A 21,790-nucleotide genomic window follows, 5' to 3' on the forward strand; every position below is an offset into this window, starting at 1 on the left:
GTGGATGAATGGATGCATGGATGGACGCATGGATGCATTCGTGGATGGATGGATGCATGCGTGGATAAATGGATGGGTGATGTATGCATAGATGGATGGATGATTTGATTAATTATTTGCTGATGTACTCTGCATAACATAAAAATAAATGACACTCCTTGCCATTCAAGTCACTTACAAACACCTTCCTCTTTTACAGTAGGATTGAAAAGGCCAACAATCTGCTGTACATCAACCCTGAGGCCTTCCAGAATCTTCCCAGTCTCCGATATCTGTAAGATCTCATACATTACAGCACTCCTTCTGTTACTAAATTGTACATTCTTATTTTAGTAAAAATCTCCAGTTGCTACTATGAGGAATAATTGCTTTTTCATCAAAGATGGGCAAGAGTGACCAAACCAAAGGCGGGAAGATAGTTGGAAGTAAGTTTAGCTTTGTTTAAGAAGCAAAGTCCACTAACATAACAGCATTTTGTTTTTATTTTCAAGTGAAGGATATCTTTCACATTTACAGGATTGTCATGCAGACCATCTACAGATCTCAATCATAATTTAGGGTTACTGAGATGCAATCAAATTTTCAGCTATCTTTCATCTTGCAACCTTGACTTCAAAGATACTGTTTGTCTCACTTGTTTTGCATATAAGCAGTTTTCTCAGATAGATTGCAGTGCTTTGTTTTGTACATTTTGGTCAATAACTGTAATGACATTTTATCAGCAGAGAGATTTCTGATGTCTAAACTCCATCTTATGGCCTATCCCCATCAGCAAAAACAGTTTCCTACACTCAAATGACTTACTTTAGCTGAGGGTTTGACAGATACTTGAATGTTATGATGAGATCTTACAAAGTAGCAGAAAAGGATCTAGACCCTGGAGTTAAACTTTCTGGGTCCATTTACTAGCTGTTTGTTAGAGGCAAGGACTTAACACCCCATAGTTTGTTTCTTTGTTAAAAGAATGTAAATAATAATGCATATAGGTTGTTAATGTAAAGATGCTGCCTAGAGGCTTAAAGCAATAACCATCTATCACTTTTTACCTGCCTCAGTTGTTCATCCAAGTAGATCTTTTGACTAGGACCTGGTTTGCCTGACATCAGCTAAACATACTCATGCATCTCTAACAAGTCAGCAAGCCATCTGGGGTGGGGCATTCTCAATGGTCCCAGTAGGAATGACTCAGCTCTCAATGGTCCCAGTAGGAATGAATGGAGGTGATCATCTCCACCATGCTATGGTAGGCTTATATGCACTCATATCTCAGAGTTCCAAGAGAGATATTTGAAGCACAAGCTTCTTCAGCATATACCCTGAATAACACATCATCTCTTCTGTTGCATTTTATTAGATACAGAAATTCACAGAACCAATCTGAATTCAAGAAGTAGAGAAATGGGTATCAGTTCTTGACATTAGCAGCTATAGTCATGATATAGAGCTATGACACAGGAAAGGAAAATGGGAGTGAGGAAGGACACCTTTGTGTTCAATCCAAGTATATAAAAGTTTTCACTGTGCCTTTTGTCATGGGGCAAGGACGCCAATGACAAAATCAGAGTCTAAATATTAGATTCTTTATAAGGCCATCGGTTGACTGGCTGAAGAGAAACAGTTTTCACAGAGTAGACCTGACTGCTTTCTGCTGGGAGCATTTAAAGGCAAAGCCATAACCTTCTTGCAAGTTCCAAGGGAAAGAAAAAGAAGCAAAAAGTTTATCAGAAGCGTCAAGCAGCAGTTAGCTAGGTCAACTTGACCTCAAGTCCCTAAGACAGAGCTAAGCAATTTTCTCACTTTCCCACAGGAAGGAGTATAAGGTATTTGGGGATCAGCTCTGTGTCAGATCTTAAATGGCTGCATCAGGAACAAGATGGAAGAACCTTGGCCCTATCACACATATCACTTAAATATTCAGTAAATATTAGCTATTAATAACATCATTTTGTGGCCCTAAATTTTGGTCCACACTAACTAGAGTTAGTAAGTATGGTAAGAGGATACTAAGTGGGAAGCAAGGAGTAAGATTCAGCAAATGAGAATCCATTTAACCTTCTATGCCTTATCCCTGACAAGAATCCCAGGGTTGGGGTAGAGAAGAGAAAAGGATGGTTTTTTTCTAAAGCCATGTTCTAGACAAGACAGTTTCATGGGCACCCACCATATGCAGTTACATAGTTGGTTGCTTTTGCTCTTCCTTCTTTCTTCCTGCCTCCTACCTTTTAGAAGATATCTGAGCAGAACATGGGGCCATAGACTCTTCTGTAGCAGAAAAAAGGAATTCTTGGAAGTCAAAGGAATTCCTTGCATAGATCCAGTGGCGAGCTACTTCTAGTCCAAGCTCTACTTCAGAAGATAGACTCATGGGGGAAACTTTATTTACATATTTCATACCCTGTTCAAAAAGAGCACAACATATCAGATAAATGAGGACTAAGAGGAACCATCAAAAATTTGACTCTGGTGCTGGGGATATAGCTCCATTGTAGAATGCTTGCCTATCATGTGTAAGGTCTTAGATCAAACCTAAGTACAATAATAATAATAATAATAATAATAATAATAATAATAATAACTAGAATTGGACTGGTATTGGCCCATGCATCATGGCTATCACCATTCATTCTTCATTATGGGCACCCTCAACAAAGGAGGAACTTGGAGGATGTGGATATGGAATTCACCACACAGCAAGAGAATGGGATAGGTGACCATTAGTAGAATAGAAAAGAGACAAAGCTCAACCTTTGACCTCAGAGGAGCTAAAACCTGTGTCATTTGTCCTCAAGCCCAGTATCTTCTTCATGACCTTTGTCACTTTGATGTGATCCATCCTCTTGAGTCATTATCAGGGGAAGACTGGCTTCATGGACACAAAACCTGGGAATTTGCTCAAATTCCTATGTTAAAATGGGTTCTATATTGATCCTATCTGTTTCCTGTGGCTGTTGACAGACAGATAGCAGTAGCTGGCTCCAGCCACATTGTACTTAGGGAGATTATTCCTCAGTATATTTTAAACATGTTTTCCAGGAAACAAGATATCTAGTAAGAAATCTGGAAAGATTACATTATTGTCAAAAGATCCCTCCCCCCCCAAAAAAAACCCACATCAAAATATTATCGTCTTGATCAGCTGATACTGCTATAACAGAATACTATAAGCTGGGTAGCTTAATCATAAGTCAATGTTTCTCGATTGTCCAGAGGTCTGAAATCTAACACCAAGTGCAAAGTGGTCAGTCCTTTGAGAGGGTCCTCTTCCTGGTATGTTCTTTCTACTGTGTCTTCACATGACCTTTTAGAAATATTGTATGTAAAGGGAGAAATGAAAATATCCCATTTCTACACGTGATTTTATGTCATCACACTGTTCTGTAGGGTTTCAACATAAATTTGGGGAAAGCATTCAGTGCATACTTAATTCTATACCATATAGAATTTTATTACAAATGAAGTCCTGTCACTACCCTTTCTGTAAAGAATTTGAAATAGGAATTGTATATCTTAAGCCTTTGGGCTCTAGCAAAACTAAACCTTCCCAATATATGCATACCACTTCAGCATGCAATTCACAAATGATAACCTTTGGAGGTTTAAACAACTCTGCCCTCTAACCTTCAACCAGCAATACACTTGACCATGGCTCAGACAGCTTCTCTTTTGAAATATTTTCCAGGTCACTAAGACAGATTACACAAATGCACAGTGGGATCTCTCATCTAAAAGGTTCTTTCAGGGAAACAATGTCCAGTTAAACTTCCATTCTGCATTAGTCAGATCTGGCAAGCATACTAAAGTACACAAGATAGGGCTACTTAAACAACAGTTTATTTCAATTATGGAGGCTTCAAAGTCCAAAATTAAGACAATGAAAGATTATGCCACTCTCCCAGGTCTCATCTTGACTTGTTGATGGCCTCTTTCTTTTCATCCTCAGATGTCAGGGAGGGTGTACATGCATTTTTAAAAAAGCAAGAATGAGTAAGATTAAGCCTCTGATGTTGCTTTTTATAGAGACTAATCCAATAGGGTGGGGGCCCCAGTCTTATCACCTCACCAAAGCTAATTTTCTCCTAAATATTTTCTCTCCTCAAATAGTCACAAGGAAGACTTGAAGCGATGAGCAGGGGCGAGACAGAGATTAGTACCTAGTACACCTCCTTTCATGCTTATTCCTATCATGGCAGCAGCCATAAATCTGCTTTGTGATCCAGCAGCCAAGTCATGATGGAGACAAGAATTTTGCACATTTTGGGGGATGATGGAAACTTGCTTCAAGACAAAGGAAAAGCACAAAATGGATGAGGACTCAGTAGTGATGCATAGGATTGAGCTACTGTGTGTGTGTGTGTGTGTGTGTGTGTGTGTGTTTGTGTGTTTGTTTGTTTGTTTTTAACATTGTTGCCGTTTTGGTTTTTGACTTCCTAAGCCAGGATAAATATTTAGCATCTGTTCAGCCAAAAGCAGAAAATTACCAGGGGGCGGGGATGAGACTCCATTTGACTCAAGCATCCTAATTGCTGCACACACACACTTAAACATGTTGTTCGGAAGCGCTCTGTGTTGATTCCATTCCATGCCGTTTATTTGATAGCACAGAATTCAGAACAACTAAAAATCAACACTCTTCATCGGCGTCTTCATGCTTCACAGAGGAACCTGAAGTAGTTAAGAAAAAAAGCTTATAAATAAAGAAAAGCTCTTTAACCAGAAGAATATGCACCCAAGAGTTCATCTAAATGATTTTTTTTCATCTAAATGATTTTTAAGTCAATATTTTATTTGCAGTCAGGCAGGCTTTCTTTCTTTCTTTCTTTCTTTCTTTCTTTCTTTCTTTTCTTTCCTTTTTTCTGCTTTGCCTTCCTGGAGCTGACCTTTAAAGAATGAACGATTATTTATTGATCTGTAAATACAGTCTCTACAATATTCTCTTCCATTTGCATCTTGTCACTGTAATTCACAGGCAGCTGGGTGGTGGTCTTTGCTACTCAATAAACTACAATTCCATTTAGTAAGCTTGTCACACTGCTGTGTGTTCTGTCCCCAAACCACAACTGACAACCATCTTCCACTCAAATGTAAGACATTAGACTTCTTCTTCTAAAAGGCTATTGCATAAGGCTGCCAGGCTATTGCATAAGGTTTTCTACAGCTGAGAACCCTTCTAAGAGTTTTCTTACAGACACTCCCCTTAGCAGTTGAAGCTGTTTTATCCCCTGTCCTGGCTATAGGGCTTTTCTTACAGGAATATGCATTGTTCCTGTAAAATGGGTCACTCTTGTACTTTTGGTTCTCATTCATGTAATTCTCTGTGGTGGCTGGGAAAAAAGCCACAAAGATAAATTTTAGAAACTGTGGCTCCCATATTCATGGTTCCTCTGCATTTGCTCATCATTTGGATTATGAATTGTCCAGTCAGTAAGAACTCATTCAATAATTCATTAAAAAATAAACAAGGACATACTGTATACAAGGCTTTCTTATGCATACCAAATATGACAAGGCAAATGGAGCCTTTGCCTTCACAGAGCTCACATTCCAATTGGGAGGATGTTGAATTATATCAGGCAATGATGGTGCTATCAAATATATATTCCACAGAATGAATGAATATATATGAAAGTAGTATCGGAGAAAGGCTGACTAAGAAAGCATAAAGTAGACAGTTCTATATTGAATCTAGGAGATATCTGTAGGTCACTCTTTCTTCAAAGAAAAACTATACTCTTGAACATAATAATATCTGTAGAGCTTATGGTACTGGTCATCATGAGAGGATTGAGCCAGTGCCCTAAACCAGAAAAGTCATGGAATAACACATTGGAGTGGGACAATCACATGATTTAGAAAGACAGAAGAAGAAGGAGAGAAAGAAAGGTCCTTGTGAAAAAACTAGCAAGTGAAAGGCTCACAGATAAGAAAAAACTGAACCCCAGGGAAAAGAAGACCACAACATAATCAAGTGGTGTGGCTAGATTTTGGTATTTGTGGGTAAGTAAAATTGGAGAAGAACCCAAGGCTGAAAAGTTTAGCCCTAATAGAGTAGGAAACAGCCAGCTCTTCAAGACTAGTGAGCAACAGTTTGGTGTGATGGTGGTAATTGGATTGTAGAAAACCCTATAGCAAGTTACACTCAAAGTAACAAATGCTCTGAAGAGATCTTTTCCTCTTCAACAGACATTGTGTAAATGTTCCACTGTGGCTTAATAACAAGCTCACTCACGGTGATCAACCCACAAATAATGCCTAGTTTAGAAGAAGATGAGCTCTTCCCTCATCTAGTTGGGGTATGGAGATGTGGGTAGAGAGCAGAACATTGGTGGGCCTGTAAGAGAGGCATCTTGGCAACCTCGTCAAAAGGTCCATCCATCAACATCTCCCTGGCAAGGACCAGACCACACAGATCCACTCATCAGATTCATCCCCAACAGAAGAGTCCAAGAACCAGGTTGCAGCCCTGGCCTTACTTATGAAAACAGTAGGCTCACTGGGTCTCATGAAAGATGAAGAGAAGGGGCAGAGGAAAGGGCTCAGTGATTAAAGTACTTGCAACACAAGCAAGAGGACCAGTGTTTAGATCTTCAGAACCCTGTGGTTCCCTTTCTGTTACTGTGATAAAATACTCACATGAAAGTACCTCACAGGAAACGAGGTTCATCACAGCTCATGATTCCAGTTACAGCCCATGATAGTAGGGAAGTCAAGGCTGAAACTTCTAAAACAGCTTCTGACATCACATCCAGGCAAGAGCAGAAATAAAAGAACTCATGCATGCTCACTTGTTTGCTTGTATTCAGCTTGATGTATCCCGTGTTATGCAGCTCAGGATTCATCACCTAGGGAACAGTGCTCCTGAACACTGCGTTGGGACTTCCACATCAACTGCCTAAATTAAAGCAATCACCCAGAGACATGCTACAGAGGCCAAATCAATATAGACAATCCCTCATTAAAATTCACTTTCCAGATTATTCCAAGTGGTGTCAAATTGACAGTTAAAGCTAACCATCACATCACGTGAATAGCAGGAAGGCACAGTGACTCAGTGAGAAATTCAGCCACAGAAAGTGAAGACACACCATCCCCAGAGCAGGCTGACTGACAAAACTAGCCATATCACAAAACTGTAGGTCTGTGTAAGAGAGAGGCCCCACCTTAGAGGAATCAACTGAGTAAGATTCCCCACATTAGCCCCAGGATTCTGCATATCCACATGTGCATGAGCTCACATGTGCTCATCTGCCTGAACACACAAACACATAAGCAGGTACACTGAACACACATGCACATTAAAAGGAGAAAATAGAAAATGGGAAAGAACTATTGCTGTGTCATCTCCAGCCAAAGGTCATGAAGGGAAGGTGGCACATGAAGGGCAGCACTGGGAAGTCAAAGGGTCACCAATGTGGGTTACAGGAGTCAGACTTCTGGAAGCCTTTTCACCGTGCACTCGCTGCTTACAAAAGCACTATTAACTATTTCCAGACAGATATCTTATAGATTGAAGCAGGAGGTTCTGAGACAGTGATTAAATTGAACAATGTCAAAAATATTTGGGGCAGGAGGCTCAGGGAAATTATATTAAACATGTATCACATTGCAAATTCTGAAGTGGGCATTTTGTTTACACAGTTTGTCTTGTTCTTGGTTCTTCAAAAACAGCAAGAAGCATTTTGAAACTCAAGAGATTATATGAGGGATAGAATGAAGAACAAAAGCCATCAATGTATGGCTCTCACCCAGTCCATCTTCCAATCAAAGATGTGTATTCTCGATAGAGAGTGAACCCATGTAAACCTCTCCAGTGTTCAGAATACATTGACACATCAATTATGTGTTTACTGTTTGAAATTTGTGATCATCCACCCAAGCAAAGCTGAAGTGTACCTGAGAAATAGCTTTCTAAATAATTTATCTTAGAAATGAGTTGTGAGAAAGGATGTGCAAACTGCTTAAAATATTAACTTTTTTGCGGCTCCCAAATGTGATGTAAAAGTAACTGCTTGCCACAAATTGGTAGTTTGATTAAAGTTCCCCTTACATCAGCATAGAAGAAAGTCTCCAAACGTGGATGCTTGGCAACAGCATTAGCTGTGAATCTAATCAGGATGCTCTTTAGGTTTTGAGAGTTCCTATGTAGACAAGGAAGTGTGCTGAGAAGAATATAATTAAGAAGGTGCAAGCCGAAAGCCTGGCTTTTGATATCATGTCTTCCACTTTCCATCAGAAGAATTACCTTGAAGCCCCTCAGCTGTTTTTTTAACTGTAAAATGTGACTGATAATACTACCTTCTTCACAGGTTGTGTGTCTGGGTCAATCACTTTAAGGAAAGTGAGACATTTGCACTTGGGCATAACACAGACTAAGATAGCAGGCATGTTCTAACAATTATTCCTGGTTCAAGTTTAGAAGCTGAGCTATGCATTGCTACGTCTTTCCCCAATTTAACTATAAAAATAGGAATTCTAAAGTAGTATATGTTATAGGTGCTACAAAAATAACAATATATTATAACTTGTATGCATTTTTTTCTTCAAGGGCCCTTTCAGGGCTGTGACTTACATAGCCATATTCTAGGATTTCACTCCCTCCACTCCCAGTAGCATCTTGACCAATGCCACCACAGACAGCTTCTTGCATAACTCCAAGTCCCTATAGTGTGTAAAATTTTCCACATGATCTTCTTAAATTCTTAAATTCCCCTTTTCAGCCTAAATAGAACCACCAGCCAGGATGGGCTGTCAAGAAGGAGAAATTCAAAAAAGCTGCTTTCAGAAGTGCTTCTCAAAAGACTTATCAAAAATTCCATTCTTGCCTCATTTCTCATGGTCAGTGTATAAGAGAGATCCTTCCAGAACCTAAAATATACCATCCCTTGTGTCAGAGAAGCTCTGTCTCTCATCTCTGATTGCCCCAAGATCTGTCCTATCCATAATGAAACCCTGTAGCATGCTCTACATGGTGAGCATGTGACATCAATAGCAAGAGCCACAGGGAGCCCATCACCAGCTTCATTTATTTATTATTATTATTATTATTATTATTATTATTATTATTATTATTAAAATTATAAAAATTATTTTAAAAATTATTATTATTATTATTATTATTGCATTATAAGTAGGTCCATTTGTCAGGGATTTCTCCTCAGGAGAACTGGCTCAGTTCCCTGTGATTTCTTTTCTTTTACCCGGATCAAGACTGTCACAGATAGGTTGCTGAGGTAGGAGTGGGACTCCTTCCCCCTAAGTCTCATAGTCTCCACAGCTGTAGGTGAGTTTGCAGAAAGTTACTGTCTTATCTGTCCTTGTCACAGTCTAGAGGAGCCACCACACACTGCAAATGCTGGTTTCCACTCAAACTTCACCTGAAAGTCTGCCATCTCATAAATGCAGTTCTACTTTTCTGTAATATCAAGTTCTGATTTACATCACAGTCAAGGAACAAACTAACTGATGCATGCTTTACATTAAGGGAGATTTATCAGCTATACCCTCATAGTAATGGTATATTCAGCCACTGATCTGTACTTAAAGAAATTAGTATAGATGCCTTACTTTCTTCTAGGGCCTCCAAAGTTAAGTAAGGCACACACAACTCCAGAAAACAAAGGAGCCTAAGGTTTAGAGAAAGAGTGCTAGCACATGTTTTCCTGGTCAGAGACACTTCTAGGAAATGGTAAGAGCTCTGAGATCCCTGCAGGAAGAATTGCTCCACTCTGCTAACCCAGCATTCCCTGGTTTTATCACTATTGTAGCCTTTCATTTTTAAACAAAGCAGTTTTGTTTTCCACCGTTTCTAAATTGGAAGCCATCTTAGAGATCACATCTCCATCTTTTGCACCAGGATAGCCTTCCATGTGTGAGTGCTTTGCCAGGGCTAGGAAACTCAGACCTCAGCAACACAGTCTTTTCTTCTGGTGAGCAGCTCTTATAATAAGACTCAGTCACTGGACCAATCATAGACATGCAAGATTAGTTTGAATTCAGAAAGACCTGGTCCAACCTCCAGTTCAGTGTTTCCTTATGTGGCTTTGAGAAAGTTCCTGGACCTCTCTCAGTCTGTCTCCTAAGGTAATAGGGAGGAATAAATAAAATAATCAATGGTAAGTGCTTGATGTGGTACCTGACTCATAGGAAGTGTTCAATAAATGTTGACCGTTATTATTATGAATCTATACCTCCTTTCCAGAACATCACAGCGCAAATCTACTGCCATTTCCACTTGGCTACCTTTCAGAATCACAGGTTCCTTTTTCCAAATCAATACCCTACACCTAACCCCCATTATAGATATGTTCCAAAATAAGTTTATTTCTTTATAAAGTAGATATCCATGCAACTACAATATCATGTGCTTTAGAAATAGAGACAAAGCTAATGAGGGTTGAAATAAAGACAAATAATTAATGAATTTCTATACTTTTATCTTCCCTTATATAGTGTTATATGTGGAAAAAAATAGAACAAATGAGTTTGGTTTGCTTGGTTTTGACTCACAACCTATAATCCTGAAGAGAAATTAGTGCCATGAAATACGATTTGTCATTTTTCTAATGTTGAATTCAACATCAAGGCAATCTACTGATCATAGGATTTAAATGACTTCCAAAAACAAAAAGAAACTATTAAAACAAGCAGATTCAATAGAAGAACTCTGGGATTATAGCTCTTGGATTATGATACTCAGTATTCTATCTTATACCTCTTTTATACAAGTATTTTCTGCAAAATTCAGCTAGTAAATTTTCTTCCCTAAGGTCGGTCAGGTGTTCTGTCAAACTACCTGAGAGATGTTTCATTTTTAGGTTTATAATGAAAACATCCAAAATTACATGGAAAAAAAAACTTAAATTGTCTAGAAAAGGTACATTTTTTTATTTTTAAAATATGTAATATAAGACATTTCACTTATACTGACATACCTCATTTTCAGTGGTAAAATAAACATTTACATATATACATCCATGGTTTTCCCTCCCCAATAGCTCCCCATGTATCATAGACTGTTTTCAAATGTTGTTGCATTTGTCATTGGTAAAATATCATTTGCCCTTAAGGAAATTTAAAAAACGTATCTAATTTGAAAGTATCTGCTTTATAATTTGGCTTCCAGTGGCCATTTGTCACCACAGAAAAAGTCACACTTGAGTCACTTGGCTCTTAAAATGAGTTAAGTCACATAAGTCATCTCTAATTTTGTCAATTCTATAGTATTCTATGATATGTTTTTAGTTACTTTCTATGGGAATGACAAAACACTGACCAAAATAACCTCAGACCAAATGGGCTTGTTTGATTTACACTCCCACATCACACTCCATTCTTGAGGGAATTCAGGACAGGAACTGAATAGGAACATAGAAGGGGACATTGAAGCAGAGATTATGGAAAAGGATTACTTACTAGCTTGTTTACTGGGCTCATGCTCAGCTTCCTTGCTTTTACATCCCAGAACCACCTTCCCAGGAGTGTCACCAGTCACAGTGGCCTGGGCCTGCCCACACCAATTATTAATCAAGAAAAAGCCCTGCAGACTTACCCACAGGCCAATCTGATGGAGCCAATTTCTCAGTTGAGAGTCTCTCTTGTCTGGTGATTCTAGTTTTTGTCAATTGAAAAAAAATATCCAGCACACATGTCGAAATTCTAAGTTGATAGTATGATACTGATTTTTGAAAAGCCACGATTCAGAGACTAAAGAGAATCAGGAAGGCAGGAGAACAACTGAGGGAGGTATAACAGAAGGAAGCAGAAGACAGTAGAAAGAGAGGAAAAGAGGGATTTGGGAAACTTTGGAGTGCCCAGCTACTTGGATGTCACAGAGGTCAAGGAAATAGCATGTTATCACCCCTCACAGAGTTAGGAAAACGCAGTTCAGGAATGAGAGAAATAAGAGTCTTAGTGTGACAATTAGAACAGAAGGTAAGCACCTGACCGCAGAATAACCAGTGCTGGGAAAACAGAAGAAGCTTACTTACAAGGCAATACCCTTCCCCTAGATAAAGGAAGGAAATCAGCTAACTCCTGAAACTAAGCCAATACATCTACCCAGATCCTCTGGGACCAGTCAGTTCCTTTGAGACAATGCTACATGCCCTTATCCAAAGCAGAAGCTCACTGCTCTATGGAGGCACTGGGTCAGACAGCATCTAGCCACATAGGGCTAAACTCTTGGAAGTACTACCCTTGGACTAATCAAATCCCTTGTGTTTACAGCAGAGCCTTGTTTCCATGGAGATTAATGTTTGAATTGAATATGGAAATTAGATGGTCCCTGTTTTGAAGGTAAAAAAATAAGATGGCAGGAAATGAGATTCTCTGGCTATCTCCTACAAATTTTTTTATACACAGTCACTTTACTGACAGAAACTAGGATTCTGAAAGTCAATCCATTACTTGGAAATCTACCTAGCTATGGTCACTATCCTTGAGTCTAGGGTCCTATTCATTGTACTAAAGAATCTTATACGTTCTTCCATCTAACACTAAGATTCTGTGATACTGAATCCAGACAAATCTTTTTACAGTGATTCAGAAAGCATACATCGAAATCTTTTCTCATATTGACTACTGATACACAAATTCCCCGGCTAATAAAGATTTGTAGTTAAAGCAAAACTCAGCATAACATCAGTAACCTCCATAAGTAATGGCTTCTTTTTAGATACACTTGGTCCTTGTTTGCACACTCCATATCTGCAAGCTCTCTCACTTGCTAACATTTATTTCCAAGTTCAAATTAGTAGTTGTAAAACATATGGTAGCATCCCCTCCCTCCCTAAATCAAATTCCCTAAAGCACTGGATAAAACCTTCTATCCGTAGCCTGAACTCCATTTCTTCCTCATGTCCTAAGCTGGCAGAGAGCTGGTTTACATAGTCTCACAGTGATCAATAGCATATAGTTCAGCACTATTCCATTCCTTGAATGCTCTACCTGTGTGAATCTTAATTTGCTTCACCTTCAAACTACCTAAAGCCTAGACATTGTCTCTGGCTTACTCTCTGGAGCATAATGAAACTTTATTGGGAGGATGATACTTATACAAGTACAGGACAAATAGACTCCATTAATTTAAGGGAAAATAAAGAAACAGGAATCCATGAGTGCTATTGGAGACAGATGAAAGTATCCATGATGATATGCTGTGGATTGGTTTTAATGCTATTTGTGTTAACTTGGCTCCCAAAATTACACAGGAACCTGCACATCTGCCTGTAAAACACTGAGAGTCCTTGCTCCATTTGGCTTTGATTGTTGAATAAAGTTACCTATGGCCAATGGCTGGGCATGTAGACAGAGTCAGAACTTTAGATTTCCAGGACAAGAGAACCATGGGAAGAAGGAGGATTTAGTATTGCCATGCCAGGGAAGCAGGAGGATCAGGCAGGAAAACTGTAAAAGACAGAGTAACAGTCATGTAAGAGCTGGGGAAGAATGGTCCCAAGGGGACCCTCCCTGATTGGGTCTGGGGTAGCAGAGATAGACTATAGATTTTAGTAATAGTTCAGGAATATCGGAGGGGAGGCATTAGCAACGTGGAAGGTTGGGAGTGACCCAGTCATTGAACTGCTTAGAGCATATTAAAAATAAGGTTGTGTGTGTGTGTGTGTGTGTGTGTGTGTGTGTGTGTGTGTGTCTTTTATTTGAGAACCCACAACACAGGATCAGTAGCAAGAAGTGTGTGCACCCGCCAGGGAGATTAGAGCAGATTAATGTACCAAGCAAAAATGCAAGGGGTTTAGAGTCCCAGGATGATCTTTTTGTGAAAGGCAGAAGTACATTGACCTGTAGTAGTGGAAGTGTGGATGACTTCCATCAAATGCAGAACCCTACTAAGTTTATTCTGAAAAAAGAGACATTTTTATTATTGCAACCTAAAAATTTAGGGCAATCAAGATAGAAAGGCACTAACACTAGCTCAGGAAGTGAAACTGGCTATGGGAGTGGGGAGCTCAGAGCCAGTTACTTTTCTGTGAAAGCCCCATTTGCAGAATTTAAATTTGTTGACATTTTACCCTTAGGCCTTTAACTGTTCCAGAAGATAAAGCACAATTGACTGGATCAAAATAATTTTGCAACAAACAATCATTTGACCAAGTCAAGCCCATTGAGATACAGAGCTCCTAGCTTATTACTCAATTCTAGACTCCTTCAGACGTGAGTTTATTGATCAGAGGGGAAAAAATGAATTGAAAACTAAGTGTTCATCAGAACCCCATTTCTGGCCTTATCTTGGGGTTACAGAGAATCTTAGCTACAGAGTTATAACCAATACTCCATCCTGTTAGATGGCCACCAGATCTTTTTAAGCGTCTTCAAATCAACACTACTGGAATAATTTTAGCCATTTTCACCATGCATTTACTTTTTTATAAAGACCAAAGTTTTCAATGTGTTTCTGTGGATGTCTATAGATTCTCTGTAAAAGGGGCATGGAAGCTCATTCTGTTGACATTAGCTAAATGGTGTGCTCCTATGTTGCCCTCATTGGAAAAGCATGTTTTCTCACTTCTTCAATGACAAAAAACTCATAATCATTTGTAATTGCTAATAGCATGTCAAATCAGTTTTATGCTGTGGATGCAGGTACTACGTAGTTTCTCAGGCACTAACAGCTCAAAGCACATTACCTCCCTAAAAGATTGGTGGTAACCCATGCCTTTAATCCCAGTACTCAAGAGGCAAAGGCAGGGAGATCTCTAAGAGTTCAAAGCCAGCCTGGTCTACAGGGTGAGTTCCAGGACAATGAGGACTGCATAGTGAATCCCTGTGTCTAAAACGAACAAAGAAAGAAAGCTTGGCAAGGATCAAGCATAGTCTATGTTCCAACAAGTGTAGAAATGTTAAGTGTTCGGGACAAACACAGATCTGCCTTTATGCCATTCACATTGTAGTTGAATAATATATGCTTTGAAATTTTTTAAATTTTATTTTATATTAATGTGTATGAGTATTTTACGTGTGTGTGTGTGTGTGTGTGTGTGTGTGTGTGTGTATACCACATATATGCCTTGGGCCTACAGAGGCCAGAAGTGGCCTCAAATTACCAGGAAGTGGTGTTTCAGACCCTTATGAGTAGCTATGTGGTACTGGGACTCAGACCCAGGTCCTCTATAAGAGTAGCCAGTAGTCTTAACCACTGAGCTGTCTTTCTAGGCCCTGCTTGAAATTTTGATGAACTATTAAAAATAAAAAGTGTTAGATAAGATGCAATTGTCCTGGGAATAAATTGGGAGATCTAATTTGTTTTTTCTTTTTACTTTAATAGCATATCTTTTGCTTATTTTTGATAATTCCACACATATAACCAATTAATCTTGCTCATATGCACCACAAATTCCCCCTCTCACAACCCCCAGATACCCCTGCACATCCATCTTACCCTTTCTTTTTTTAATGATTTATTTAATTATGTATATGAGTACACTGTAGCTGTCTTCAGACACACCAGAAGAGGGCATCAGATCCCATTACAGATGGTTGTGAGCCACCATGTGGTTGCTAAGAATTGAACTCAGAACCTCTGAAAGAGCAGTCAGTGCTCTTAACCACTGAGCCATCTCTCCAGCCCCCATCTCACCCTTTCATGTGACACTTAAATTAGTAATGCAGTAAATCTCCTGTGGTATTGCCTATTGGAATGTTGAGCACCTTTGTTCTACAGTCAGTTCACAGGTGTGCCATGCATGTAACATCCAGAAGACATCATTTCACACACTCCTTCATGTCTTACATTCCTTCATCTCCTTCTTCCATGTTCCCTAAGCCTTGATAGAAGTGAAGTTGATACTGATGTACCATTTAGAACTGAGCACAAAACAGTCACTTATGTTCTGTTCTTTGACCAGATCTGAGTCTCTGCATTAACTGCTTACCAATGCAGAGAGAAGTTTTTCTAACCAAGGTTGACAGCCACACTAATATAGGGGTATATGTATAAATATCTGGAAGGCAGTTTATTAGCATGTCCTTTAACAAAATAACAACAGTAGTTTCCTTTCTAGGGCCTATGACCCCCTGAGATGTGGGATTTTGTCCACGTTACAATACTATACCTAAATCCCTCCCTGTGAAGCAAACCTCAAATTCAATCTAAAAGCAAATTGCCTATCCCCATAAACTTGCTGTCACTATTGCATGAGTAAGAACATCTTGTCTGGCACATGAATGTGCAGAGATACTATTGTAAGATTTTCTTCACCGGTGGTATACACATACAGCATTACCCAGATCTGTGAAAGCTAGCCAGCAGGAGGAAGTTTTCAAGGCAAGGGCTGGATTTCTCTATAACCCGCCATGAAAATGAAATGTGTGCTTTCTTTAGTGATAGGATTTCACCATATAATTATGGTGGGCAACAAAAAGCAACAGGAATAGCATGTGTTATTTTGGGGACCTCTGAGGCTTCTATGACCAATAATCTTTAATATTGTATCATTTACCTGGCCCTGAGATTTTCACTTAACAGCCTATGACTTATAAGGGAAGCATTGTTCATGTATGTAAGTTGTTAAGGGCCCCAATTTATATTTGTAGACAGGTCTTCTCTCTGAAGAAATTCCATTTGAAACTGAATTCTGAAGTTTCAATTGGCCTGGTTAAAAAAAAAAAAAATAGGTAAGAGCCCTCCTAAGGAAGCATATGCAGATAACTCAAGGTAGGGAAGAGCAAAGAGAAGGAGACACTGGGGTTGAAATCCATTGATGGAACATGAGGCAGACAGAAGTGTTCGTAATACAGAATATAAATTCCACTCTGGGTCTTATGGGAAATAATAAGGCTTTCACAGCGAGGGCACAAAGCAATCTAGTTTATGTGTCTTAGAAGAATGTGCTGCATGCTGCAGAGAGAATGGATTGGAAAGGAAGAAGATAAAGTGTGAGACGGAAGGAAACGGTTTAATGAAGCCAGGAGAAAGTAGCAACTGTTTTAGAATGTTGTCAATGGAGGTGGACAAAATTGCTCAAAATCAAGATAACATTTTTTTGTTTTGTTTTATTGTTTTTAATTTTTATTGGATATTTATTTAGTCATATTTCAGATGTCATCCCCTTTCCCCATTTCCCCTCCCTAGAACCCCCTATCCCACCCCCTCCTCCTTTTTGCTTTTATATCAGTTTAATTACATGCATGTATTAAGGTCAGTTCTAGGTTGAGGGTTGCAATACAATAGATGCTATACAATAGTCAAGGAACAAGCAAGATAATAAACACAAATAGTCAAAGAAAAGGCAAGACATTAAACCCAATTACGTGAACACTCCTGTGATCACTGTTTCTAAGGGCTTATCAGGATAATTACTTCACTATCATAGTCCAAAATCATTTTCATATCTGAAGCCTACTTCCTTATTCTAGCTTAAAATTTAGATTCCTGTCTGACATTACTTCTTTGTTCTAGCCTAATATTTAGATTCCTGCCTAAAATTACTTCTATGTTCTAGCCTAAGATTTAGATTCCTACCTGAAATTACTTCCTTGCCCTTGGCCAATGTCAGATTCTTGACAAGCAGCCCCAGAGGCTCTTTGCCTGCCCCCCTCCCCTTTTATTTCATTAACAAGACTAAGCATGTCTTAGGTAATTCTGAGAAGAATGCCTTCCTTACCCATCATGAAATTGCAATTAAAAATCTAAGAAGGTTTTGAAATGGGGTGGCTATTGGACAATAAGGAGGAAGCAGCCAATTTTTACCATTTAATGACTGATAGATGCCAATGTACTTCTTGGAAAAGAATCATGGGGGAAATGTTTGATGGAGGTAACTGTCAGGGGACAAATTCAGCTATAACAATGGACCATTCAGGGGGATGTAAGGAGTAAGATCTCATTCCTGGCAGACTAGAGAGGTCAGACTACAGGTATGAACCCAGAACTCACAATAATCACAATCAGAAAGCCACAAGAAACAAAATCTACTTGGCAGGAACTACTGAAGAAACTAATAGGGAGACTAACAGGAGAAGGGAGAAAAACAAGGCATATGAAAGTGTTCAAGAAAAGGAACGCAAATGAGTGTGGCATAACAGAAACAAAAGAGAGAGATTGGCAAGGAGCGGGGCATGCTCTGGAAAGTTCCTGTTCACTAGATTTCACACTTGGTAGGCTGGTGAATTTGAAATATATGGTAGTTTTGAATGAAGATATGTAGGTTGACTAATCACATTAGAGCAATTGAACCATATAAATGAGATAAGAGGCAATGAAAAAGTATTGCAGATAATACTTTCTGAAAGTTTTGTTGAGAAAGAAGGCAAGTTGGAGTCTGCCTTGGCCTAGGGTCTCCAAAATGCCTGAGCAAGAGCTTACATGTGATTGCTTTATGTAAACATACAAACCAGAGAAAGGAAATGAATGATTTAAAAAGAAAAGAATGAGGAAAGTGGAAACTTCGAATCAACTTGAATTATCATGGCCACGACTAGTGGTACAGCTCTATAGTCCAATCTACTCAGAGGCTTAAGGTAGAGAATGACAGTTTCAAGTCCTTTCAGGACTATGACACAAGTTCAAAGTCAGCCTAAGCAACTTAGAGTGACACTGCCTCAAAACAGAAAGTGAAAAACTGTTCAGGGTATAACTAAGTGGTAGGACACTTGTGTAGTATATATGAGCCCCTATGGTAAAGATCAAGTGCTATAAAAGAAAAAGAGGGAAAAAAGCATCATTTTCTACAAGAATGCTTTATTAACCCACTGTGTTCAAACCTACATGTTATAGTATACAGCCAGATATTTAGAGCTCAGCCATGTAAGATACATGTAAGATATAATGTAAAATATATTTAGAGTTGTTCATAAAACCAAAGAGGAGCATTCCAGACCTACCAGGAATTCTCCTCTGCAGTGTTATGTCCCAAGCATTTCTGGATTTGTCAAGGCCTCAGAATGGCTTGACAAGATTCTATACATGCCTATTATAAATTGGCCGAGAAGTCCAAGACAAAAAAAAAAAAAAAAAAAAGAAAGCCACTACATACAGCTAAGGTGAGCATCTGCCACATTAAATCTAACAACAGCCTATTGCCATAGCAACAGCTTGAGTAAAAGTTGGCCCAAGAGAAGGTGAAGTGGCAAAGACATCTTTAATAGAATGCCTACCATGCTGCCCATAGTCCACACACTTTCTGGCCTGGAGCAATAAACTGGCTTGTATCCAGTTCATGCCAGAGTTCACATGCAGGTTCCTGTGATTTCTGGCCTCCTGACCTCCCTGCCTCTGTTTAAGACTAATTACCCCCAAACAGCAGTGATACCTGACAATCAAATCAACCAAATTAGAATTTTGATCTATTCCTGGTGACAGAAACTAGAAATGTTTGAAAAATATCATGCAATCAACCTGGTATTTTATGAGCGCACGCTGCATTCCAAACCTACACAAAGAAGAAGACTGTCAGAAAATATTAAATATGGCCGCCACTCTGATATCTCATTAGGAGAATACTGAAAGAACACCATGGGAAGAGATCTAAAAATAGAGAAGGCTAGATCTGAGGAAACAGAATTGCAATGAATCGTGGATCTTTAAAGTTATAGCATTGCTCCCAGCAGCTCTGAGTAGACTCCCAGGGGTTATTGAAGAGCAACGGCAATGCTGTTTTAGTGGAAACTCCCCATGTCAAATACGAACAGACGTTAGTGCTGGGCCATGGGGTGATTTTCACTCTCTTCTGTAAGTGTGTTTGTAGATTTTTCACAAGTCTCATAATAAATACACATATTACTTTGGTATGAAAAGAACATATACACTTTTAAATCACCAAAGTATGCAGAGTGACTGGCACTCTCACACATTGCTGGTTGAATGCAAAATGAAACACTTGTTTTTTAAAAAATATTGCTAAGCTGTTTTCCATTGAAACATATGTTTGTCATCTGACCCAGAAATCACACTCCAAAGCATTTACCCAAAAAAGAAAAACCATATGCCCCTTCCCTCCTCTCTCTTACTATGTGTGTGTGTGTGTGTGTATGTGTGTATCTGTGTGTGTGTGTTCCTTTTCTCCCTTGCCCAACAAACATTAACCACACACAAATGTTTAAAGCACCTTTTATACATGTGTGATATGCCATATGAACATTAATACATTTAATCAATATTTTTTCCACAAAGAAATCCTGAAACTTCAACTGGGGACTAGAGAAACAAATTGTGATTTTATTCAAAGAAGAAATTCTATTTAGCAACAAAAACAAGGAACTACTGAAACACACACAACATGGGGGGATTTCAAATACATCAAGCTGTGTTTCACATCTTGGAAGTATTAAAAGAAAACCCAGACCCAGAAGTTGTTTGTTATATGATTCTATTTTGGAAAATGTGATCCTTTAGAAAAAAATATATATATAGCTACAGAAAACTGATGGGTGGTTATTAGGATCTGGAGGTTAGGAAGGGTTAAATGCAATGTGAACATACAGGGGAATGGGGCAATGGCATTGCATTATATCTGGTTGTGGTTGTGGTCACATGCCTCTGTGCACTTACTTTCACTCATTGACCTTAATGTCAAAATGTTCATTTCTCTATATGGAAAATGAATTTTGAAACAGGGTTTCACTATGGAAACCTGACTAGCCACAAAAAGCAGTTCCACTGGAATTCCAGGCCTGTGCCATCATGTCTAGCTTTTAATTTTTAAAGAAAAATTAATGTCATAACAAATCCTTGAAAAGAGTATGTGAATAATCCATTAGTCCAGTAAAAAGCAGGAAATTTTGATGGAAAAAAATATATTATTATTATTATTATTATTATTATTATTATTATTATTATTATTATTATTAAAATGAGTTCTACTTGCAATGTTAGGAGCCAAATAGGAATACAGCCTCAGAAAACCATCACAACAATCCATAGACAAGATTTACTGACTCTCTGCATAAGGACATGAAGAACAAAACACCAAAACTGAGAACAGACCTTTGGTGCTTCACAATGATGTGTATATCAATAGGGTTCTTCAGGATAGGAGTGAAAGGACCAACTACGGCTTAGCTAAGCCAGACACAGAAGGAAATGAAAGTAGAGCTGTACTAGAAGGTTTTGAGTAACTCCAGTAGGGAAATCTGAAAAAGTGGGGTGCCTAATGAGTCACTTGACAGTTAGCAACCACTTCCACCGAAATGTCATCTGGTGTAATGAAGGTCACAGTTGGACACCATCACCTCATCAAGCATTTTCTTTCATTCACTCTCTACTCCAGAGAACCATCTGTGCTATGGAAAGAGATAACCATGCAAAACTCACTGGGTTTTCATAAATATCTAAGCTGAATGTGGGATAGGCATATCTAACATGGTACTATCTTTGGCCATCAGAAAATATGAATCCCTTCCCTCCGTGTACACCATTGCTGCAGAGCAATAACTCTGATACATGTGCTGTCCATCTCCTAAATCAGGTCCTCAAGATTACAGAAACTGCACCAGTAGCAGTGGCCAACACCATTACTCATGCTGGTGCTGACTAGCTTAGCCTCCCCTGCTTCATGTTCCCTGCTTCAGATGCTCTGAACCTACAGTGCCCATTACGTTAGTCATCAGTTGCCTTCAAAACAGATTTACAGGCTTTGATTTTCAAGGAAACTGTACACTGGGTAGGATCAAGGGCAGATATGCTATCTAGATGTAGTGATTTTTAAACTCCACTCACGAAAACCTCTCTCCAACCACTTTCTAATTGACCCTTTTTTTAGATTACTTATATACCTTGAAGCCAAAGAGTGTGCCCTAACACTCTAACCCCAAAAGAACTTTTTTAAAAGGAAAAATACTA

The 21,790-nt window shown here is 38.9% G+C and overlaps 1 protein-coding gene across 1 annotated transcript in view; it reads left to right on the top strand.

The window, feature by feature from the left end:
* The window catches only part of Fshr (follicle stimulating hormone receptor), a 184,097-nt gene that overhangs the window by 136,659 nt on the left and 25,648 nt on the right, over positions 1–21,790 (top strand). The window contains exon 4 of the mRNA XM_034514244.2: positions 200–274. Within this exon, the coding sequence (XP_034370135.1) occupies positions 200–274 (75 nt within the window). The remainder of the gene's footprint in view (positions 1–199; positions 275–21,790) is intronic.

This window comes from Arvicanthis niloticus, chromosome 11 (assembly GCF_011762505.2).
Source record: "Arvicanthis niloticus isolate mArvNil1 chromosome 11, mArvNil1.pat.X, whole genome shotgun sequence".
In the NCBI taxonomy this organism is placed as follows: domain Eukaryota; kingdom Metazoa; phylum Chordata; class Mammalia; order Rodentia; family Muridae; genus Arvicanthis; species Arvicanthis niloticus.